This window comes from Petromyzon marinus, chromosome 71 (assembly GCF_048934315.1).
Source record: "Petromyzon marinus isolate PM22_M1 ecotype Great Lakes invasive population chromosome 71, UKy_Petmar_22M1.pri1.0, whole genome shotgun sequence".
In the NCBI taxonomy this organism is placed as follows: domain Eukaryota; kingdom Metazoa; phylum Chordata; class Hyperoartia; order Petromyzontiformes; family Petromyzontidae; genus Petromyzon; species Petromyzon marinus.
Window position 1 is genome coordinate 648,743 of NC_133737.1, and position 25,953 is coordinate 674,695.

Sequence of the window (25,953 nt, forward strand, 5' to 3'; positions counted from 1 at the left end):
AAATTATAAAAAATAAATCGCGACGTTTCGATCGCAACACGAGCGGTCGTCCTCAGACGAAAACATCCAGACATTGTCGCGGCAGAAGTCACGTGAGCTACGGCACGTGACAAAGATAAGGTGCCCCCCCCCCCCCCGTGGCTCGCCCCGCTCAGCTGAGCATTGTTTTAATGCGGTGGGCTCACGCGAAATTGATTTCTGTAAAACGAAGGTACTTTGAAAACCCACTGGCTATACTTTTATATAAGTGTTGTGTCCTTAACTAACCACACGGAGACATCTAGCTGAGGCAACGTGTTTATTATAACTCTTTCGAACTCGGCTCTACACACTACTGTAACACGAAGGGGTACGGCCCCTTCCACCCGATAGCCTGCGGGAGTGACAGCCTCCCTTCTATCGCAGCCTGCACACTCCGGGCTCTGCTACCCACGGGTCCCTTAGCCCGGCGTTAAGGGAAGACTGGACGACCCGTCCCAGCCAGGGTACGGGAGATCACCTCTGGTCCGCTACAACTCGGATCTAACAAGAGCCTCGGTTGAGGGTCCCCGGGTGCTGGTCCAGTCTTCAGGTCTTCGGATGTCTTCAGGCTTGAGTTGGTGAACACTGCCCGGCCCGTCCAGAGGGCTGGGCTTTTAACCCCAGGTCGGGGTCTCCACTCCCCTCTTGACCCCCCCCCCCTCCCAGAACCTTTTGGAAGGTCTTATCTTAAGGGGCCTTGGGGACGGGTGGGGGGTCAGGGGTGTTAGTCTCCGGTCACGGGGATGGCGGGGGTTTAACCTTTGGTCGACCTCTACGGACCTCGCTCTCTCTCTCGGCTGCCCCCTGTTGAACTGTGAACGTGGTGGCAGGTCAGCTTACAGCGCCTTATGGCGCTTACGCACAACTTCGTGACTAACGCTGCACGTTCCGTCGTTTTCATGCAGGGGGAGCTGCAAACCTACGCGCCCCCTGCATGAACGACGGAGGCGCAAGGACAAACGTTCGATCGAGTTGGAATCGATCAGCAGACGGCGGTCTTCTCGCACGGCCAGCTCTGTGTCGCCTCATTTCGATCCCACGATCCCAACCAGGTGAAAGTCCGCATCGAACCGAACCCCCGGCAAGGCCATCTACTTAACGACGAGAGAAAATTCACACCAAATATCGTTTTCAATGAATAAGCTTTTAATTAAGAAATACAATTATCTAATTCAAAACATAATACAATTCAAAGTTTCATTTTCAAACTTCAAAACGGAGCATCGGGAGCTTGCATGGATGCGTCCTTCGTGTGCAATTTTTTTCGTGACTTTCCTGGCCTAAGGCCGTAAATGGTTGTGAGGGGCGCCGTAGGCGGTCAGGCTTGCTTCAACCCTTCGTTGTGAACATCCAGACGTTAATCAACAAGAACCATTTCTCGTCCTAATTCGACAAAAACTACGTCAACACGTAATACAAAATTATAATTCGTGTTGTAGAGAATGTATCTCCTCTACGTGTAACTTTTGAGTGGTATGCCTTGTAACTGATTAATGATCCGAGTGTGCTCCCTATTTCAAAGACAATGAGTTGCTCCAGAGGGAGATGCTTCCTGAAAACACAAAAGTACCCTTTGACCTGTATCACAAGAACAATGAGTCTCACCTGAGTTATCTGTACAGGTTACTTCCAAACACACACTTTGTCCTAACATCACTTATTTAATGTTTGACCTTTATAGACAAAATGTTACATGTATGCACACAATCAAACAAGTATTCATTCTAAATTAGAGTCATTTTAACAAAATTGTATTACTGTAGTGAAATATACTGCACCAGGTTAAATCGCATGAACAAGAAGCTATGTAAAAAATACGCTTAACAGTGTATGTACAACATACTATTGCACAATTCAAAACGAGTAGGCCATTGCATGCTGGTGTCTGGGTCAAAATTGATCAAATTCTAAACATTACCTACAAACTCCACAACTGAGATGCCACATCAACAATCGCTCCCTACTGACAGGCTCTTGTCCACATGCAGGCCGGTGCAGGGCCACACAGGGGCAGCTGCTACTTGGGGGTGCTCTTCCGAGTGTTTCAAACGAGATACGATACAAACTCCGAATTGCCAGAGGCGATTAAGCAAGCACCATATAAATGGAATTAATAGAACATAGTGAATGCTTGGGAGCTTATTGGTTCTCGCTCCTGGTTAGAGATCTACCCAACCCACAGGTTCACAAAGACTGGCCGCTCTTACCCTGCAGGTTGAACCTAGGAATTGTGTTCAACTTCATTATCATCATTAAAGGCCTGTGCCAAAGGTGCATCTATTGGAGCGACATCGTCTCAAGCTTACACATCTACCGGGTCTCCATTTGACTTTGTATTGTCTCGGAGGAAGTCCACCCACACCTCCACTTCCACAAACTGCGGGGAGTTGCCTCGCTCTGCCTCACAGTCAGAATTCTCCTCCCGCTTCACGTTGCCTCTATTGATGTGAAGGTCCGACTTTGGAGTTGAATCTTCATCTTCACATTTTACCTTCACTCCTTCGCTCTTCACCATCACTTCACATTTTACCTTCACTTCTTCGCTCTTCACCATCACTTCTTCACATTTCACCTTCACCTCTTCATATTTCACCTCGATACCTTTAAAAGTGTCCAAGCTGGGATTTTCTTCCGTATCTTGTTTCATCAAGGATGGGCTCATTGCGGTACTTTGACTTTCACAAGCTGATTTCAGACTCCTCTCCTTGTGGATCTTCTGATGCGTGTGTGTTCTCTGGTGTACATGAAGATTTGATGACTTTGCAAATGCCTTCCCACACACACTGCACTTGAAGGGTTTCTCTCCCGTGTGTGTTCTCTGGTGTGTTACAAGAGGAGATGAATTTGAAAACGCCTTCCCACACACACTGCACTTGAAGGGTTTATCTCCTGTGTGAGTTCTCTGGTGTGTTACAAGAGTAGATGAATCTGAAAACACCTTCCCACACACACTGCACTTGAAGGGTTTATCTCCTGTGTGTGTTCTCTGGTGTGTTACAAGAGTAGATGAACGTGCAAACGCCTTCCCACACACAATGCACTTGAAGGGTTTCTCTCCTGTGTGTGTTCTCTGGTGTTTTACAAGAGCAGATGAATCTGAAAACGCCTTCCCACACACACTGCACTTGAAGGGTTTGTCTCCTGTGTGAGTTATTTGGTGTGTTACAAGAGTAGATGACTGTGTGAACACCTTCCCACACACACTGCACTTGAGGGGTTTATTTCCCGTGTGTGTTCTCTGGTGTTTTACAAGAGTAGATGAATCTGCAAACGCCTTCCCACACACACTGCACTTGAAGGGTTTCTCTCCTGTGTGTGTTCTTTGGTGTTTTACAAGCGCAGATGAATCTGAAAACGCCTTCCCACACACACTGCACTTGAAGGGTTTCTCTCCCGTGTGAGTTCTCTGGTGTACTTGAAGATGTGATGAATGTGCAAACGCCTTCCCACACACACTGCACTTGAAGGGTTTCTCTCCTGTGTGTGTTCTCTGGTGTTCTACAAGAGTAGATGAACGTGCAAACGCCTTCCCACACACACTGCACTTGAAGGGTTTCTCTCCCGTGTGTGTTCTCTGGTGTGTTACAAGAGGAGATGAATGTGAAAACGCCTTCCCACACACACTGCACTTGAAGGGTTTCTCTCCTGTGTGAGTTATCTGGTGTGTTACAAGAGTAGATGACTGTGTGAACGCCTTCCCACACACACTGCACTTGAAGGGTTTATTTCCCGTGTGTGTTCTCTGGTGTTTTACAAGAGTAGATGAATTTGAAAACGCCTTCCCACACACACTGCACTTGAAGGGTTTATCTCCTGTGTGTGTTCTCTGGTGTGTTACAAGAGTAGATGAACGTGCAAACGCCTTCCCACACACACTGCACTTGAAGGGTTTCTCTCCCGTGTGTGTTCTCTGGTGTTCTACAAGAGTAGATGAACGTGCAAACGCCTTCCCACACACACTGCACTTGAAGGGTTTCTCTCCCGTGTGTGTTCTCTGGTGTGTTACAAGAGGAGATGAATGTGAAAACGCCTTCCCACACACACTGCACTTGAAGGGTTTCTCTCCTGTGTGAGTTATCTGGTGTGTTACAAGAGTAGATGACTGTGTGAACGCCTTCCCACACACACTGCACTTGAAGGGTTTATTTCCCGTGTGTGTTCTCTGGTGTTTTACAAGAGTAGATGAATTTGAAAACGCCTTCCCACACACACTGCACTTGAAGGGTTTATCTCCTGTGTGTGTTCTCTGGTGTGTTACAAGAGTAGATGAACGTGCAAACGCCTTCCCACACACACTGCACTTGAAGGGTTTCTCTCCCGTGTGTGTTCTCTGGTGTTCTACAAGAGTAGATGAACGTGCAAACGCCTTCCCACACACACTGCACTTGAAGGGTTTCTCTCCCGTGTGTGTTCTCTGGTGTGCTACAAGAGCAGATGACTGTGAAAACGCCTTCCCACACACACTGCACTTGAAGGGTTTCTCTCCCGTGTGTGTTCTCTGGTGTGCTACAAGAGCAGATGACTGTGAAAATGCCTTCCCGCACACACTGCACTTGAAGGGTTTCTCTCCTGTGTGAGTTATCTGGTGCCATGTCAAATGTTCAGTACTATCCGTGCTGTTTGCACGCCGGTTGCATTGATGCCTTTTTGCACCGAGCTGTGCTGAGTGCCTTTGCTCCATCAGACAAATTCTGCAGAGGAAGCGACAGCTGCAGAGAGAAAAAAAAGAATATCCACACCATCTACACGTCAGTATTGAGGCACAGAGGAATGCAAACACACAGTAACACATGACTTACACATCTATACTTATTCATATATTCATGATATGGTGAAAAAGTGTCCCAAATTCATCACGCGGGCTGTTATGGCACACAACGAGAGGGCGAATGTCATAAACATGCCTGGAAGCCCTCGTATCTTCAAAATGAATGTTAACCCAAAACTCCGAGCACACAATTTCGGCTATCTGGCTTCAAAAGGAATATTTATGAAAGCTAAATTCAGTTGACATAGCAAAGGGTGTTGAAAATAATACTTTTTGTGTTATGCAGAAATGCATAAATTAATGTTCAATCGCAACTTAGAGGTGTGAAGCCAGGCACAGATGTCCTTGAATGCTGGGATGAACAGTTCTGACTTCAACTGCACATGTGCTGTGATAACTTCCTGACTCCATTCTTACAAAAAGTTCCAGAGGAAATAAAAAATAAACTGTTTTGATATAACCTCCGTGCTCAATAGAGTGAATAGACTTTACTGCAAAATACAAACTTGACCCTGTCACACACTCAGAGGTGGAGCCAGGATTTTCAGGAAGATGGGGCAACCCCTTCAGCAATGAAAAATGATAGGAGTTGTTAGTAAGTAAGGAGTTGTTAGTAAGTAAGTTGTTAGTATGTAAGGAGTTGTTAGTAAGCAAGGAGTTGTTAGTAAGGAGTTGTTAGTAAGGAGTTGTAAGGAGTTGTTAGTTAGTAAGGACTTGTCCCTTGCTTTATATTTGACGCGTATGATAGGCACCGCGCTCGCTGAAGGTGTTTGCCATCAGGGAAGTCGTGTACTGTATACGCAACTGCGCCCAATTCTGTGAGTCGCTTGTAACAGCTTTGCCGTGACTTATTGCCAATTTTGGACTCGGACTGTTGTCCTCTCATAGAGTCCCTGGCACGTAATAATATGCCACACGGTGGCAGTGGGGGTCGCAAAATGCTGATTTATCTATATATATATAAAAGGGAAAAGTGTGGATATGTGTGTCTGTTCGAAAGTGATTAGCATACTTCCCAACATGCTACACACTTGAAATTTGGCATGTGGGTAGGTTCCGTACTGTACGCAATGAACAAAGTATGAAAATATAAGGAGGGAGGAAAGACGGACAGGGAGGCAGAGAGAGGGGGAGGTGCGGAGGGATGAACAGAAGCTTAAATAGGAAATACGATTGGAGGGGGAGAGGGGCCAGAGCGAGAGCGGCAGCTTAAACACGCACATCTTACACATACAAAACGGCAGCTCAAAAAAGGACCACCTCTTGTAAATACAAAATGGCAGCTCAAAAAAGGCCCACCTCTTGTAAATCCAAAACGGCAGCTCAGAAAAGGGCACATCTTACACATAAGTACAACGGTAACTTCCCCGTAGAAGTGTGATAATAAAGTATTAAAGCTTTCGTGACTGCATAAAATTACTCATTGTTTTTTTTGGTAAAGTCACGTATGTAGAAATACAATAAAATTATATTAAAACAAAAAAACAATCACGACGTTTCGATCACAACGCAAGCGATCTTCATCAGGTGTCAAGAACAAATCACGGAGGTAAATACAACAAAAAGATGAGAGACGAGAATTCAACAAACCTGAAAAACATTATGTGAAGCACATCCAGTCAGGCCAACAACACAGTTAGACACTTCCTGGCGGACCACGAATTTCAGGAGAGTGTTAAATTTCGTATTCAACCTTTGGATTGCACATACCAGCATAGATAGAATGAAAAATACGAGGTTCTACATACGTGACTTTACCAAAAAAAACAATGAGTAATTTTATGCAGTCACGAAAGCTTTAATACTTTATTATCACACTTCTACGGGGAAGTTACCGTTGTAATTACGTGTAAGATGTGCCCTTTTTTGAGCTGACATTTTGTATTTACAAGAGGTGGTCATTTTTTGAGCTGCCGTTTTGTATCTACAAGAGGTGGTCCTTTTTTGAGCTGCCGTTTTGTATGTGTAAGATGTGCGTGTTTGAGCTGCCGCTCTCGCTCTGGCCCCTCCCCCCCTCCAACCGTATTTCCTATTTAAGCTTCTGTTCATCCCTCCGCCCCCCCCCCTCTCTCTGCCTCCCTGTCCGTCTTTCCTCCCCCCTTACCTCTTGGTGGACATGTATATGTATTTCTACTGACCTTGTACCTCGTATTTTTTATTCTATCTATGCTGGTATTTGCAATCCAAAGGTTGAACACGAAATTTAACACTCTTCTGAAATTCGTGGTCCGCTAGGAAGTGTCTGTGTTGTTGGCCTGACTGGATGTGCTTCACATGTTTTTTCAGGTTTGTTGAATTCTCGTCTCTCATCTTTTTGTTGTATTTACCTCCGTGATTTGTTCTTGACACCTGATGAAGATCGCTTGCATTGTGATCGAAGCGTCGTGATTGTTTTTTGTTTTTTTGTTTAAATATTATTTTATTGTATTTCTACATACGTGACTTTACCGAAAAAACAAATGAGTAATTTTATCCAGTCACGAAAGCTTTAATACTTTATTATAAAAATATATTTTTGTATTTTGTATGACCATCAAGTTTGTTACGTCAACCCGCAACACACCTGAGTTAAGCGCTCTGCAATGCTTAGAGCTGTTCACAGCGTGCCGGGAGATTTTAGGTGGCGCGTCGCTCCTGGCCGATGAAGTCATTGGTTTCTCGGAGTTTCAATACATATCCGTGCGAAGAACGGGTAGAATGGCTATCTTAAATATGAAGCAGAAAATTATATCTGTTTGTTTGTGTGAAGCAGCAAAACCTCTCCAACGCTGAGCTTTGGCGTCATGAAATTTTCACAGCTTATGCTGTTTGGAATTTCTAAGTGAACGCGACTATTTTCAGCTCGCCACGTCATTCATTCCAGAGTGGCGAAAATCGACCTTGCGTAGAAGTGGATTAAGGTTAAATTTCCTTGAGTGAAAACAACCGATTTAGGTAACTTGATTTGTTTTGGCTTTTTTCCTTCTTGCAAGCATCAACATTTAAGGGTTTTTCAGTGAAATATAAGGTAATATGAAATATATCCAAGACAAGAATCCAAGTTCCGGGCGAAGCCGGGTAGTGAAGCTAGTTACTAATAAACCCCAATGATCCAATCGAAATTAGGGATTTCGATCGGACTGTTGGGGGGGCACGTGCCACCCCACCCCCACTGGCTCCACCACTGTCACGGACTGGCATGGTACACTGGTGATGGTGTGTCCAGACCCACGCCTGGCCACGTTCACCTTCTCAGAATTAATGCTTCCTCACTCCACCAAGCAAATTCATTGAGGATCAATCAACACACCCGAAGTTGTGTGTCTCTATCTCTCTTCCCGTGGTTGCGTGGATTTCCTTCCCGATACCCGGGTTTCCCCTCCACATGTAGAGTGTGAACACCACCACGCGTCTAGGGTGAACACCGCCACGCGTCTAGAGTGAACACCGCCACACGTCTAGAGTGAACACCGCCACGCGTCTGGAGTGAACACCGCCACGCTGTTGACGAGCCTCACCTTGTGATGTCGGCAGGTCGCTTCTAAAAACAAAAGCAGCACAGCAGCTCAAGCGGGCTTGGCCTGGTAAAAAAAGAATGAAATAAAAACTGCGTGAATATTTAAAAGTAAAACAAAGTGACAAAGTGGCGAGCCGAGTGAAGACAAATTAAACTTAAGCGATAGAATTGAAGCAAACGCGATCGGGCAAGGGCAGGAGGCAAGGCCCCGGGTGGCTAGGCCCCGCGCTGTAAAGTTCCAACCTGGACATCGCTTCCATGCTCGCTGCTACTCAATTGACATCCCTACGAGAGAGACAGCGAGGCTCTACCTCGGTAAACAACAACCACCACCACAACCACCACCACCACAACAACCACCACTACAACCACCACCACCAACACAACCACCACCACAACAACCACCACAACAACAACCACAACAACAACCACCACCAAAACAACCACCACAGCAACCACAACCACCACAACCACTAGCACAACAATCACCACCACAACTATCACCACAACAACCACCACCACAGCCACCACAACCACAACCCCCACAACCACAACCACCACAACAATCACCACCACAACTATCACCACAACAACCACCACCACAGCCACCACCACCACAACCACCAGAACTACCACCACAACAACCACTACCACAACAATCACCACCACAACTATCACCACAACAACCACCACCACAGCCACCACCACAACCACAACCCAAACAATCACAACCACAACAACAACCACCACAGCCACCACCACAACTACAATCACCAGAACTACCACCACAACAACCACCACAACAACCACCAACACAACAACAAACACCACAACAACCACAACAACCATCACCACAACCACCACCACTACAGCAAACACCACCACAACCATCACCACAACAACAACCACCACAACCATCACCACAACAACAACCACCACCACAACACCCACCACCACAACAACCACCACCACAACCACCACCACAACAACCACCACCACAACAACCACCACCACAACAACCACCACCACCACAACCACCACCACAACAACAAACACCACAACAACCACAACAACCACCACAACCACAAACACCACCACAAGCACCACTACAACAACCACTACAGCCACCACCACAAAAACCACCACAACAACCACTACCACAACAACCACTACCACAACAACCACCACCACAATCACCAGAACTACCACCACAACAACCACCACCACAACCACCACCAAAACCACCACCACCAAAACCACAACCACCACAACAACCACCACCACAACAACAACCACCACCACCACAACACCCACCACCACAACAACCACCACCACAACAACCACCACCACCACAACAACCACCACCACAACAACCACCACCACAACAACCACCACCACAACAACCACCACCACAACAACCACCACCACAACAACCACCACCACAACAACCACCACCACAACCACCACCACAACCACCACAACCATTACCACAACCACCAACACAACAACCACCACAACAACCACCACAACCACCACCACAACCACCACAACCATCACCACAACCACCAACACAACAACCACCACAACTTTCGATTTAAAGCTTTCGTGACTGCAATGATTCATCTTCTTTGGTTCTTTCGGTAAAGTCACGTAGAATGAGAATAAAATAATAAATTGATAAAATAAAATAACACAATAATATTCTCACGACGTTTCGGCCACAACACAAGCGGCCTTCATCAGGTGAAGGGGGCGAGACTGTCTGGTAGGACAGCGCTGGAGTGAGAGAGCCACGTTCAGATCACGGCTTTTAAGCTGTGTGAGAGGAACAAAGAGCCTTGACAAAGGAATTAGCATAAAATTTAGCATTGAAATGGCTGAATGATTAGCTTGTGACTGGTCACAGAAATAGCTATGTTAAAAGTTAAAGCATACACATCCGCAGAGGCACCCATTGTTAAAAGGAATTAGCATAGAATTTAGCATTGAAATAGCTAAGTTAAGGCATACACATCCGCAGAGGCACCCCTTGACAATGGGATTAGCATAGAATTTAGCATTGAAATGGCTGAGTGATTCGCTTGTAACTGCTACAGAAATAGTTACGTTGAAGTCAGAGCATACACATTCACCGAGGCACTTAGTACAAATCAAACAGGAGAATTTAGCATTGAAATAACTAGGCGAATTTAGCATTGAAATAACTGGGTGATTTGCTAGTGACTGGTCACAGAAATGACTACACATCTGAGCTATTCACAGTACTATATAGTGAACCAATAAAAACTAAAATATAAATTACCTTCATGTTATCAATAAACTCTATATTCTCCAATCAGCTAAGCTACCAACCATAAGTAGTTATATATCACAATGCTATATGGCGAAAAAATGGGTGGATTCTTACCCTCAATTGAGTAGCGTTTATTTCCTTCCCGATCCCCCGGTTTCCCCTCCACATGTATAGAGTGAACGCCGCCACGCGCCCAGGGTGTACGCCGCCACGCGTCCAGAGTGAACGCCGCCACGCGCCCAGAGTGAACACCGCCACGAGCCCAGAGTGAACACCGTCACGCTGTTGACGAGCCTCACCTTGTGTTGTGGGCAGGTCGCTTCTGAAAACAAAAGCGGTACAGCAGCTCAAACGGGCTTGTCCTGCTAAAAAAGGAAATAAAAACTGCGTGAATATTTAAAAGTAAAACAAAGTGACAAAGTGGCGAGCCCCGTGAAGACAAATTAAACTTAAGCGAGAGAATTGAAGCAAACGCGATCAGGCGAGGGCAAGAGGCAAGGCCACGCGTGGCTAGGCCCCGTGCTGTAAAGTTTCAACCTGGACATCGCTTCCATGCTCGCTGCTACTCAATTGACATCCCTGAGAGAGAGAGCGAGGCTCTACCTCGGTAAACAAAAACAACCACCACCACAACCACCACAACAACAACCACCACCACCACAACAACCTCCACCACAACCGCGATGAGAATTTCTCACCTCGGATTTCAGTGCACGGGCGGAGCAGCAGCTTCCTGTTATCTCGTGACGTCACGCGGCAGCAGGAGACGACATGACGTCACTTGTGGGGAACGATAACAATAGGCGGCTCCGTACGTGACATAATTTAGGTGAATAAATTATGTTAATGTACCCAGCCCATATGTGGAGGGATGGGGGTGGGTGCTGAACCCGTCGCGACAGCTTTCACGAAATAATTATGTTAATGAGCCGCCAGTCACTGGGCGTGGCCTTGCCCAAGTATGGATTCTACTTGAACAGAAAACGAAAGCGACCCAGGTAGAGGTGACGTCACACTCAAGGGCGCCTTGGACGGGGTGGGGTGAATACCCTGGTGACATGACGTCACTAGCGAGGTACACCTCCCCCTGGCGTTTCACTCCGATGAGGTAATGCTGAGTGGCGACGTCACAGAGCGGGGTTGGAGTTTAAGTTGATTTAGATTAATTTTCCATTGCCCCCTCCCTTTATCCGAGACCCCTTGGGTGTGTGAGCTCAGCAACAACAACGTGAACATTATTGTGAGTACACTGTGTGTACGTACGCACACCGTGTGTACGTACGCACACACAACGCGCAGGTCATTGCATATTTGTGTCAGGGTCAAAATTGGGGTAATTCCAAACATTATCCAGAAACTACACAACGGAGATGACGCTTCAATGATTGCCCCCTACCGACAGACTCATGTCCACGTGCAGGCCGGTGCAGGGCCACCTTGTGCCACACAGGGGCAGCTGCCACTTGGGGGGGGGGGTCCTTCGCTTGTTTGAGATGAGATTCGATACGAAACACCGAGTTGCTGAGGCAATTAGGCAAGCGACTTATGAGTGCAAATGTGATGTTGGTAACGTAGTGAATGCTTGGGAGCTTCATTGTCTCTCGCTCCTGCTGACAGATGTACCCAGCCCACAGCTCCACAGATACCAGCCGCTCCTCCTGTGCAGGTTCAGCTACGTACAGTGCAAAAGAAGTTCCAGATACACACAGAGACTCAGAGAGACCAACAGATTAGCATGGTTCGCTACGTATGGTGCGAAATAAGTTCAACGTACACACAGAGACTCGGAGCAAGTTTGAGTCGCGTGCAGTCGTGGGCCATGAAAGTTGAATTGGCGCATGTTGCTACTGACAGTAGTTGAATACGGTTGGAAAGATGCTGATAGAGACACACAGAGACTGACAAGAGAAAAGTGGACAGACACAAACAAGAGGAAGACAGAAAGAAAGATACAGAGATGACAGAGACACAGTCAGCGAGAGAGACACAGATGGACAGAGAGATGTTTAATCGAACAAACTTAACTTGCTCCACTGAAAGAGATTCCTCAATCTTTGCCCATCCCCGGAAGTCGTTCCAGTTTCTATTTATTTCATTGTATGTGGTGTGTACGTGTAAGCAATGTGGGATATCAATGTAGACAGATATGAACAAGATCAGCAGACAAAACGTCTTTCATACTCTTTGGTTCTTTGAGTGAAGTCACGCAGGTAGAAAAAATTAAATAAATCACGACATTTCTATCGCAACATGAGCGGTCGTCCTCAGGCGAAAACATCCAGACATTGTCGCGGCAGAAGTCACGTGAGCTACGGCACGTGGCAAAGATAAGGTGACCCCCCACCCCCGTGGCTCGCCCTGCTCAGCTGAGCATTGTTTTAATGCGGTGGGCTCACGCGAAATTAATTTCTCTAAAACGAAGGTACTTTGAAAACGCACTGGCTATACTTTTATATAAGTGTTGTGTCCTTAACTAACCACACGGAGACGTCTGGTTGAGGCAACGCGTTTATTATAACAACTCTTTCGAACTCGGCTCTACACACTACTGTACCACGAAGGAATACGTCCCCTTCCACTTGATAGCCTACGCGAGTGACAGCCTCCCTTCTATCGCAGCCTGCACACTCCGGGCTCTGCTACACACGTGTCCCTTAGCCCGGCGTTAAGGGAAGACTGGACGACCCGTCCCTGCCAGGGTACGGGAGCTCACCTCTGGTCCGCTACAACCCGGCTCTAACAAGAGCCTCGGTTGAGGGTCCCTGGGTGCTGGTCCAGTCTTCAGGTCTTCGGATGTCTTCAGGCTTGAGTTGGTGAACACTGCCCGGCCGGTCCAGGTTGGGGTCACCCCTCCCCTCCTGAACCACCCCCCCCACCCCTGCTCCCAAAACCTTCTGGAAGGTCTTATCTTAAGGGGCCTTAGAGACGGGTGGGGGGTCAGGGATTTTAACCTCCGGTCACGGGGGGGGGCGGGGGTTTACTTTGGTCGACCCGTACACACCTCACTCTCTCTCTCTCGGCTGCCCCCTGTTGACCCGTGAACGTGGTGGCAGGTCAGCTTACAGCGCCTTGTTGTGGCGCTTACGCACAACTTCGTGACTAACGCTGCACGTTCCGTCGTATTCATGCAGGGGGCGCTGCAAACCTACGCATCCCCTGCATGAACGATGGAGGCGCAGGGACAGACGTTCGATCGCATTGGAATCAATTTGCGGACGGCGGTCTTCTCGCACGGCCAGCTCTGTGTCGCCTCATCTCGATCCCGCGATCCCAACCAGGTGAAAGTCCGCATCGAACCAAACCACCGGCAAAGCCATCTACTTAATGACGCAAGAAAATTCACACGAAATATCGTTTTCAATTAATACGCTTTTAATGAAGAAATACAATTATCTAATTCAAAATAATACAATTCAAAGTTGTTTCATTTTAAAACTTCAAAACGGAGCATCGGGAGCTTGCGTAGAGGCGTCGTTCGTGTGCAATTTTTTTCGTGACTTTCCTGGCCCCAGGCCGTAAATGGTTGTGAGGGGCACCGCAGGCGATCTGGCTTGCTTCAAGCCATGGTTGTGAACATCCAGACGTTAATCAGCAAGGACCATTTCTTGTCCTAATTCGAGAAAATCTACATCAACACGTAATACAAAATTATAATTCGTGTTGTAGAGAATGTATCTCCTCTACGTGTAACTTTTGAGTGGTATGCCTTGTAACTGATGAATGATCCGAGTGTGCTCCCTATTTCAAAGACAATGAGTTGCTCCAGAGGGAGAAGCTTCCTGAAACATAAAATACCCTTTGACCTGTATCACAAGAACAATGAGTCTCACCTGACTTATCTATACAGGTTACTTCCAAAACATACACTTTGTCCTAACATCACTTATTCAATGTTTGACCCTTTTACACAAAATGTTACATGTACGTACACAATCAGACAAGTATTTATTCTAAATTATTGACAGGCATCTGAACAAAATTGAATTACAGGTGCACCCCAAGCCTGTTCCCACCCCCCCCCCCCCCCCCGCTTCTGTGTATATGCAAGATGTGCTGTTTTGAGCTGCCGCAAGATGAGCTGCCACTCTCCTTTTGCTCCCCCCCCCCCAACCTTATTTCCTATTTAAGCTTCTGTTCACCTCTCTCTCTCTTTGCCTCTCCGTCTTTCCTACTGACCATGTACCTCGTATTTTCACTCTGTCTATGCTGGTTTGTGCAATCCAGAAGTTGAACACGAAATTTAACACTCTTCTGAAATTCGTGGTCCGCCAGGAAGTGTCTGTGTTGTTGGCCTGACTGGTTGTGCTTCACATGTTTTTTAGGTCTGTTAAATTCTCGTCTCTCATCTTTTTTACATCCATGATTTGTTCTTGCCATGATTTGTCCTTGACACCTGGTGAAGATCGCTTGTGTTGTGATCTAAACGTCGTGATATGTTTTGTATTTAATATAATTTTATTGTATTTCTACATACGTGACTTTACCGAAAAAACCAATGAGTAAGGTTACATCGCATTAACAAGAAGCTATTTTAAAAAAAATATGCACCGTCTGCTTAACAGTGTATGTACAACATACTATTGCGCCAAAACGAGTTGGCCATTGCATGCTGGCGTCTGCGTCAAAATGTATCAAATTCTAAACATTACCTACAAACTACACAACCAAGATCCCACATCAACCATCACCCCCTACTGACAGGCTCTTGTACACATGCAGGCCGGTGCAGGGCCACCACCTTGTGCCACACAGGGGCAGCTGCTATTTGGGGGTGCTCTTCGAGTGTTTGAGACAAGATACGATACAAAACTCCGAATTGCCAGAGGCGATTAAGCAACCACCATATAATTGGAATAATTAGAACCTTGTGAATGCTTGGGAGCTTATTGACTCTCGCTCATGGTTAGAGATCTACCCAACCCACAGGTCCACAAAGACTGGCTGCTCTTACCCTGCAGGTTGAACCTAGGAATTAAGTGTTCAACTTTATTGTTGTCATTAAAGGCCTGTGACAAAGGTGCATCTATTGGAGCGACATCGTCTCAAGCTTACACATCTAACGGGTCTCCAATTGACTTCGTATTGTCTCGGAGGAAGTCCACCCACACCTCCACTTCCACAAACTGCTGAGAATTGCCTCGCTCTGCCTCACAGTCAGAATTCTCCTCCTGCTTCACGTTTCCTCCATTAATGTGTCGGTCCGACTTTGGAGTTGAATCATCTTCACATTTTACCTTCACTTCTTCGCTCTTCACCATCACTTGTTCATATTTCACCTTCACCTCTTTATATTTCACCTCGATACCTTTAAAAGTGTCCAAGCTTGGATTTTCTTCCGGTTCTTGTTTCATGAGGGATGGGCTCATTGCGCCACTTTGACTTTCACAAGCTGATTTCAGACTCCACTCCTTGTGGGTCTTCTGATGCTTGCGAGTTCTCTTGTGTTTTTGAAGATGTGGTGACTGTGCAAACGCCTTCCCACACACACTGCACTTGAAGGGTTTCTCTCCTGTGTGTGTTCTCTGGTGTTTTTTAAGAGTAGATGAATGTGCAAACGCCTTCCCACACACACTGCACTTGAAGGGTTTCTCTCCTGTGTGTGTACTCTGGTGTTTTATAAGAGTAGATGATCGTGCAAACGCCTTCCCACACACACTGCACCTGAAGGGTTTCTCTCCTGTGTGTGTTCTCTGGTGTTTTACAAGAGCAGATGAATCTGAAAACGCCTTCCCACACACACTGCACTTGAAGGGTTTCTCTCCCGTGTGAGTTCTCTGGTGTACTTGAAGATGTGATGAATGTGCAAACGCCTTCCCACACACACTGCACTTGAAGGGTTTCTCTCCCGTGTGTGTTCTCTGGTGTTCTACAAGAGTAGATGAACGTGCAAACGCCTTCCCACACACACTGCACTTGAAGGGTTTCTCTCCCGTGTGTGTTCTCTGGTGTTCTACAAGAGTAGATGAACGTGCAAACGCCTTCCCACACACACTGCACTTGAAGGGTTTCTCTCCCGTGTGTGTTCTCTGGTGTGTTACAAGAGGAGATAAATCTGAAAACGCCTTCCCACACACACTGCACTTGAAGGGTTTCTCTCCTGTGTGAGTTCTCTGGTGTGTTACAAGAGTAGATGACTGTGTGAACGCCTTCCCACACACACTGCACTTGAAGGGTTTCTCTCCCATGTGTGTTCTCTGGTGTTCTACAAGAGTAGATGAACGTGCAAACGCCTTCCCACACACACTGCACTTGAAGGGTTTCTCTCCCGTGTGTGTTCTCTGGTGTTCTACAAGAGTAGATGAACGTGCAAACGCCTTCCCACACACACTGCACTTGAAGGGTTTCTCTCCCGTGTGTGTTCTCTGGTGTGTTACAAGAGGAGATAAATCTGAAAACGCCTTCCCACACACACTGCACTTGAAGGGTTTCTCTCCTGTGTGAGTTCTCTGGTGTGTTACAAGAGTAGATGACTGTGTGAACGCCTTCCCACACACACTGCACTTGAAGGGTTTCTCTCCCATGTGTGTTCTCTGGTGTTCTACAAGAGTAGATGAACGTGCAAACGCCTTCCCACACACACTGCACTTGAAGGGTTTCTCTCCCGTGTGTGTTCTCTGGTGTGTTACAAGAGGAGATAAATCTGAAAACGCCTTCCCACACACACTGCACTTGAAGGGGTTCTCTCCTGTGTGAGTTCTCTGGTGTGTTACAAGAGTAGATGACTGTGTGAACGCCTTCCCACACACACTGCACTTGAAGGGTTTATTTCCCGTGTGTGTTCTCTGGTGTGCTACAAGAGCAGATGACGGTGAAAATGCCTTCCCGCACACACTGCACTTGAAGGGTTTCTCTCCTGTGTGAGTTATCTGGTGCCGTGTCAAATGTTCAGTACTATCCGTGCTGTTTGCACGCCGGTTGCATTGATGCCTTTTTGCACCGAGCTGCGCTGAGTGCCTTTGCTCCATCAGACAAATTCTGCAGAGGAAGCGACAGCTGCAGAGAGAAAAAAAAGAATATCCACACCATCTACACGTCAGTATTGATGCACAGAGGAATGCATATACACAGTCAAAGGTGACTTACATGTCTATACTTATTCATATATTTATGATATAGTGAAAAAGTGTCCCAAATTCATCACACGGGCTGTTATGGCACACAACGAGAGGGCGAATGTCATAAACATGCCTGGAAGCCCTCGTATCTTCAAAATGAATGTTAACCCAAAACTCCGAGCACACAATTTCGGCTATCTGGCTTCAAAAGGAATATTTATGAAAGCTAAATTCAGCTGACATACCAAAGGGTGTTGAAAATAATACTGTTTGTGTTATGCAGAAATGCATAAATTAATGTTCAATCGCAACTTAGAGGTGTGAAGCCAGGCACAGATGTCCTTGAATGCTGGGATGAACAGTTCTGACTTCAACTGCACATGTGCTGTGATAACTTCCTGACTCCATTTTTACAAAAAGTTCCAGAGGAAATAAAAAATAAACTGTTTTGATATAACCTCCGTGCTCAATAGAGTTAATAGACTTTACTGCAAAATACAAACTTGACCCTGTCACACACTCAGAGGTGGAGCCAGGATTTTCAGGAAGATGGGGCAACCCCTTCAGCAATGAAAAATGATAGGAGTTGTTAGTAAGTAAGGAGTTGTTAGTAAGTAAGTTGTTAGTATGTAAGGAGTTGTTAGTAAGCGAGGAGTTGTTAGTAAGGAGTTGTTAGTAAGGAGTTGTAAGGAGTTGTTAGTTAGTAAGGACTTGTCCCTTGCTTTTTATTTGACGCGTATGATAGGCACCGCGCTCGCTGAAAGTGTTTGCCATCAGGGAAGTCGTGTACTGTATACACAACTGCGCACAATTCTGTGAGTCGCTTGTAACAGCTTTGCCGTGACTTATTGCCAATTTTGGACTCGGACTGTTGTCCTCTCATAGAGTCCCTGGCACGTAATAATATGCCAAACGGTGGCAGTGGGGGTCGCAAAATGCTGATTTATCTATATATATATAAAAGGGAAATGTGTGGATATGTGTGTCTGTTCGAAAGTGTTTAGCATACTTCCCAACATGCTACACACTTGAAATTTGGCATGTGGGTAGGTTCCGTACTGTACACAATGAACAAAGTATAAAAATATAAGGAGGGAGGAAAGACAGACAGGGAGGCAGAGAGAGAGAGAGAGGGGGAGGTGCGGAGGGATGAACAGAAGCTTAAATAGGAAATACGGTTGGAGGGGGAGAGGGGCCAGAGCGAGAGCGGCAGATAAAAAACGCACATCTTACACATACAAAACGGCAGCTCAAAAAAGGACCACCTCTTGTAAATACAAAATGGCAGCTCAAAAAAGGACCACCTCTTGTAAATCCAAAACGGCAGCTCAAAAAAGGGCACATCTTACACATAAGTACAACGGTAACTTCCCCGTAGAAGTGTGATAATAAAGTATTAAAGCTTTCGTGACTGCATAAAATGACTCATTGGTTTTTTCGGTAAAGTCACGTATGTAGAAATACAATAAAATTATATTAAAACAAAAAAACAATCACGGCGTTTCGATCACAACGCAAGCGATCTTCATCAGGTGTCAAGAACAAATCACGGAGGTAAATACAACAAAAAGATGAGAGACGAGAATTCAACAAACCTGAAAAACATTATGTGAAGCACATCCAGTCAGGCCAACAACACAGTTAGACACTTCCTGGCGGACCACGAATTTCAGGAGAGTGTTAAATTTCGTATTTAACCTTTGGATTGCACATACCAGCATAGATAGAATGAAAAATACGAGGTTCTACATACGTGACTTTACAAAAAAAAACAATGAGTAATTTTATGCGGTCACGAAAGCTTTAATACTTTATTATCACACTTCTACGGGGAAGTTACCGTTGTAATTACGTGTAAGATGTGCCCTTTTTTGAGCTGACATTTTGTATTTACAAGAGGTGGTCATTTTTTGAGCTGCCGTTTTGTATCTACAAGAGGTGGTCCTTTTTTGAGCTGCCGTTTTGTATGTGTAAGATGTGCGTGTTTGAGCTGCCGCTCTCGCTCTGGCCCCTCCCCCCCTCCAACCGTATTTCCTATTTAAGCTTCTGTTCATCCCTCCGCCCCCCCCCCCTCTCTCTCTGCCTCCCTGTCCGTCTTTCCTCCCCCCTTACCTCTTGGTGGACATGTATATGTATTTCTACTGACCTTGTACCTCGTATTTTTATTCTATCTATGCTGGTATTTGCAATCCAAAGGTTGAACACGAAATTTAACACTCTTCTGAAATTCGTGGTCCGCTAGGAAGTGTCTGTGTTGTTGGCCTGACTGGATGTGCTTGACATGTTTTTTCAGGTTTGTTGAATTCTCGTCTCTCATCTTTTTGTTGTATTTACCTCCGTGATTTGTTCTTGACACCTGATGAAGATCGCTTGCATTGTGATCGAAGCGTCGTGATTGTTTTTTGTTTTTTTGTTTAAATATAATTTTATTGTATTTCTACATACGTGACTTTACCGAAAAAAAATTGAGTAATTTTATGCAGTCACGAAAGCTTTAATACTTTATTATAAAAATATATTTTTGTATTTTGTATGACCATGAAGTTTGTTACGTCAACCCGCAACACACCTGAGTTAAGCGCTCTGCAATGCTTAGAGCTGTTCACAGCGTGCCGGGAGATTTTAGGTGGCGCGTCGCTCCTGGCCGATGAAGCCATTGGTTTCTCGGAGTTTCAATACATATCCGTGCGAAGAACGGGTAGAACGGCTATCTTAAATATGAAGCAGAAAATTACATCTGTTTGTTTGTGTGAAGCAGCAAAACCTCTCCAACGCTGAGCTTTGGCGTCATGAAATTTTCACAGCTTATGCTGTTTGGAATTTCTAAGTGAACGCGACTATTTTCAGCTCGCCACGTCATTCATTCCAGAGTGGCGAAAATCGACCTTGCGTAGAAGTGGATTAAGGTTAAATTTCCTTGAGTGAAAACAACCGATTTAGGTAACTTGATTTGTTTTGGCTTTTTACCTTCTTGCAAGCATCAACATTTAAGGGTTTTTCAGTGAAATATAAGGTAATATGAAATATATCCAAGACAAGAATCCAAGTTCCGGGCGAAGCCGGGTAGTGAAGCTAGTTACTAATAAACCCCAATGATCCAATCGAAATTAGGGATTTCGATCGGACTGTTGGGGGGGCACGTGCCACCCCACCCCCACTGGCTCCACCACTGTCACGGACTGGCATGCTACACAGGTGATGGTGTGTCCAGACCCACGCCTGGCCACGTTCACCTTCTCAGAATTAATGCTTCCTCACTCCACCAAGCAAATTCATTGAGGATCAATCAACACAGCCGAAGTTGTGTGTCTCTATCTCTCTTCCCGTGGTTGCGTGGATTTCCTTCCCGATACCCGGGGTTCCCCTCCACATGTAGAGTGTGAACACCACCACGCGTCTAGGGTGAACACCGCCACGCGTCTAGAGTGAACACCGCCACGCGTCTAGAGTGAACACCGCCACGCGTCTAGAGTGAACACCGCCACACGTCTAGAGTGAACACCGCCACATGTCTAGAGTGAACACCGCCACGCGTCTAGAGTGAACACCGCCACGCTGTTGACGAGCCTCACCTTGTGATGTCGGCAGGTCGCTTCTAAAAACAAAAGCAGCACAGCAGCTCAAGCGGGCCTGGCCTGGTAAAAAAAGAATGAAATAAAAACTGCGTGAATATTTAAAAGTAAAACAAAGTGACAAAGTGGCGAGCCGAGTGAAGACAAATTAAACTTAAGCGATAGAATTGAAGCAAACGCGATCAGGCGAGGGCAGGAGGCAAGGCCCCGGGTGGCTAGGCCCCGCGCTGTAAAGTTCCAACCTGGACATCGCTTCCATGCTCGCTGCTACTCAATTGACATCCCTACGAGAGAGACAGCGAGGCTCTACCTCTGTAAACAACAACCACCACCACAACCACCACCACCACCACCACTACAACCACCACCAACACAACAACCACCACCACAACCACCACCACATCAACCACCACCACAACAACCACCACCACAACAACAACCACAACAACAACCACTACAACAACCACCACAGCAACCACAACCACCACAATAACTACAACAACCACCACCACAACCACCACAACAACCACCATGACAACCACCACAACAACCACCACAACAACAACAAACACAATAACAACCATTACCACCATAACAACCACAACCACCACCACTACAACAAACACCACCACCACAACAACAACCACTAGCACAACAACCACTACCACAACAATCACCACCACAACTATCACCACAACAACCACCACCACCACAGCCACCACCACAACCACAACCCCCACAACCACAACCACCACCCCACAACCACTACCACAACAACCACTACCACAACAACCACTACCACAACAACCACCACCACAACCACAATCACCAGAACTACCACCACAACAACCACTACCACAACAATAACCACCACAACTATCACCACAACAACCACCACCACAGCCACCACCACAACCACAACCCCCACAATCACAATCACCACAACAACCACCACAGCCACCACCACAACCACAATCACCAGAACCACCACCACAACCACCACCAAAACCACAACAACCACAACAACAACCACCACCACAACAACCACCACAGCAACCACAACCACCACAATAACTACAACAACCACCACCACAACCACCACAACAACCACCATGACAACCACCACAACAACCACCACCACAACAACAACAAACACCACAACAACCATTACCACCATAACAACCACAACCACCACCACTACAACAAACACCACCACCACAACAACAACCACTAGCACAACAACCACTACCACAACAATCACCACCACAACTATCACCACAACAACCACTACCACAACAACCACTACCACAATAACCACCACCACAACCACAATCACCAGAACTACCACCACAACAACCACTACCACAACAATAACCACCACAACTATCACCACAACAACCACCACCACAGCCACCACCACAACCACAACCCCCACAATCACAACCACCACAACAACCACCACAGCCACCACCACATCCACAATCACCAGAACCACCACCACAACCACCACCAAAACCACAACAACCACCACAACCACCACCATAACCACCACAATAACCACAACAACCACCACCACAACAACCACCACCACAACCACCACAACAACAAACACCACAACAACCACAACAACCATCACCACAACCACCACAACCACCACCACTACAGCAAACACCACCACAACCATCACCACAACAACAACCACCACAACCATCAACACAACAACAACCACCACAACCACCACAACCACAACACACACTACCACAACAACCACCACCACAACCACCACAACCACCACCACCACAACCACCACTACAACAACCACCACAGCCACCAGCACAACAACCACCACCACAACCACCACCACAACCACCACCACAACCACCAACACAACAACCACCACCACAACCACCACCACAAACACCACAACAACCACTACCACAACAACCACCACCACAACCACAATCACCAGAACTACCACCACAACAACCACTACCACAACAATCACCACCACAACTATCACCACAACAACCACCACCACAACCACCACCAAAACCACCACCACCAAAACCACAACAACCACCACAACAACCACCACAACCACCACCATAACCACCACAATAACCACAACAACCACCACCACAACAACAAACACCACAACAAACACCACAACAACCATCACCACAACCACCACAACCACCACCACTACAGCAAACACTACCACAACCACCAACACAACAACCACCACCACAACAACCACCACCACAACAACCACCACCACAACAAACACCACAACAACCACCACAACCACAAACACCACCAAAACCACCACTACAACAACCACCACAGCCACCACCACCACAACAACCACCACAACCACCACAACAACCACCACCACCACAACCACCACCACATTAACCACCACAACCACCAACACAACAACCACCACAACAACCACCACAACCACCACCACAACCACCACAATAACCACCACCACAACAAGTAAAACAAAGTGACAAAGTGGCGAGCCGAGTGAAGACAAATTAAACTTAAGCGAGAGAATTGAAGCAAACGCGATCAGGCGAGGGCAGGAGGCAAGGCCCCGGGTGGCTAGGCCCCGCGCTGTAAAGTTCCAACCTGGACATCGCTTCCATGCTCGCTGCTACTCAATTGACATCCCTACGAGAGAGGCAGCGAGGCTCTACCTCGGTAAACAACAACCACCACCACAACCACCACCACAACAACCACCACCACTACAACAACCACCACATCAACCACCACAACAACCACCACCACAACAACCACCACCACAACAACCACCACCACAACAACCACCACCACAACAACCACAACAACAACCACCACAACAACCACCACAGCAACCACAACCACCACAATAACTACAACAACCACCACCACAACCACCACAACAACAACAACAACCGCCATTCGCCACTAAGTGGCGGTGACGTCACCACGACGCTTGTGCCAGGCTATGTGCACCCTGAGGCCACGTGAAGTGTCGAACGCCCGCTGGCAGGAGGTCACGGGGCAGACCCAGGTGCCACGGGTCGACTGACTGAGATGACTGGCTGATGCACCACCTGTGCCCCCTACTGTGCCAACCTGCTGTGCTTTAGCCACCCGGCGCTCCGCTCGCTGTTGTGAGCGTCGCTCCTCCGCCCTCCGTTGTTGTTGGAGGGCGACTGCCTCCAACTGCCCAGTAGCATCCTTCACGAGCCTCCTCCACAGAGGCCGATCTTGACACCGCTGGTACCAGTCATCGGCAAGTCCACTCAGCTCCACGTCCTCCTGTACCACATCACTCCATCTCTTCTCTAGCCCGTGCCGCGCCCGCTTAGCCCCCTCAATCCGGCCAAACAAAAGCTGTTTCGGCATGCGGTGGCTGGGCATGCGGGCTACATGACCCAGCCATCGCAGCCTTGCCTGCCGGAGGAGCTCACCGATGGGACCCTGCCCAGATCTTTCAAGGATTTGTGAGCTCCTCACACAATCCAGTCTGGTTAAACCCAGGATGGATCGTAGGCAGGCCAGCCTAAATGTTTCTAACCGGCGAAGATGTTCCATTAGGGGGGTCCACGTTTCGCAAGCGTAGAGAAGGGAGGGAATGACCGTGGCCGAGAAGACCTGAAGCTTAGTGCGGAGCGACAGACCAGGTAGCTTCCACACAGCGTTACGCAACCGATGAAAAGATATTGCCGCTCGACTGATTCGGAGTGAGACCTCTGCTGTTAAACTGGAGCCAGTCATAAGCACACTGCCCAGATATGGGAAACTCTCCACTCTCTCCACAACTGCCCCATCACCGATTGGGAGTTGTGGGGGTGGAGTGTCCGATGGTACAAAATACCCAGGCAGGTGCTTAGTTTTGGTGGGGCTGATGGTAAGGCCCCACCTCTTAGTGGCACGCTCCAGTCTCAGCAGCAGCGTCTCCAACTCCTCCTCTGACTGAGCAGCTATTACCAAGTCATCAGCATACATAACGTGGTTGAGCAATAGGGAGCCATCCCTTGACCGCACCCGGGCATCGATTAGCCTCCCATTATATCTGTACCATATGGAGATTCCCCCGGTACAGCTATTGAAGGCTTCACGAACTACGTGGTCAAAATAGATGTTAAATAATGTGGGAGCCAGAGGACATCCCTGTCGCACCCCAAGGTGTACAGGGAATGGCTCTGACTCCCGGCCACGTAGTTTTACCCGGGCCCGCTCACCATCATGAAGGTCCTTAATGATCGTGAGCAGAGGGTCAGGTACTCCAAAAGCACGAAGAACGACCCAGAGCCCAGGCCTACTGATGGTATCATAGGCCTTGACCAGGTCAATAAAGCAGAGATGTAGGTCTTGTTGGAATTCCCTACACCTCTGCTGTAGCAGACGGACAGAAAATATGGCATCTGTGCAGGACCGCCCTTTCCTGAAACCGCATTGGGGCTCCGCAAGCCTCTCCTCAGCGTGCCTGGCAAGGCGATGCTGAATAATCCTTGCCAGGACCTTTCCCGGCACACTGAGGAGTGAGATGCCCCTGTAGTTGTTACAGTCTGTGCGGTCCCCCTTCTTAAAAAGGGGGACCACCAGGGCATCCTTCCAATCCTGCGGAACCCGTCCAGTGGTCCAGACTGTTGTTATGATGTCATATAGGGCAGTCTGTGCACAAACGCCACCCTCCCTCAGCATTTCGCTTGGGAGATCATCTCTGCCCGCTGCCTTTCCTGGTCTCAGAC

At 47.3% G+C, this 25,953-nt stretch overlaps 2 protein-coding genes across 6 annotated transcripts in view; both read right to left on the minus strand.

Annotated features, from left to right (window-relative positions):
- Positions 1-1,149: 1,149 nt before the first annotated feature.
- LOC116957250 (uncharacterized) overlaps positions 1,150-25,953 on the minus strand; it is a 116,815-nt gene continuing 92,011 nt past the window's right edge. For 2 of the 5 annotated variants that reach the window (XM_076055384.1, XM_076055383.1), the window contains exons 2-3: positions 8,287-8,349; positions 1,150-4,730 (exon numbers count right to left, since the gene is read on the minus strand). In XM_076055384.1, coding sequence (XP_075911499.1) covers positions 2,324-4,702 — 2,379 coding nt within the window. In that variant the 5' untranslated portion in view covers positions 4,703-4,730; positions 8,287-8,349 and the 3' untranslated portion in view covers positions 1,150-2,323. The other 3 variants (XM_076055382.1, XM_076055385.1, XM_076055381.1) reach the window with 3 other exon arrangements.
- On the minus strand, positions 13,933-21,509 carry LOC142906818 (uncharacterized). The gene is made up of 2 exons (XM_076055393.1): positions 21,206-21,509; positions 13,933-17,571 (listed from the first exon to the last, which is right to left on the minus strand). The coding sequence occupies exon 2, from the start codon at positions 17,541-17,543 to the stop codon at positions 15,627-15,629; it is 1,917 nt and encodes a 638-aa protein (XP_075911508.1). The 5' UTR covers positions 17,544-17,571; positions 21,206-21,509; the 3' UTR covers positions 13,933-15,626.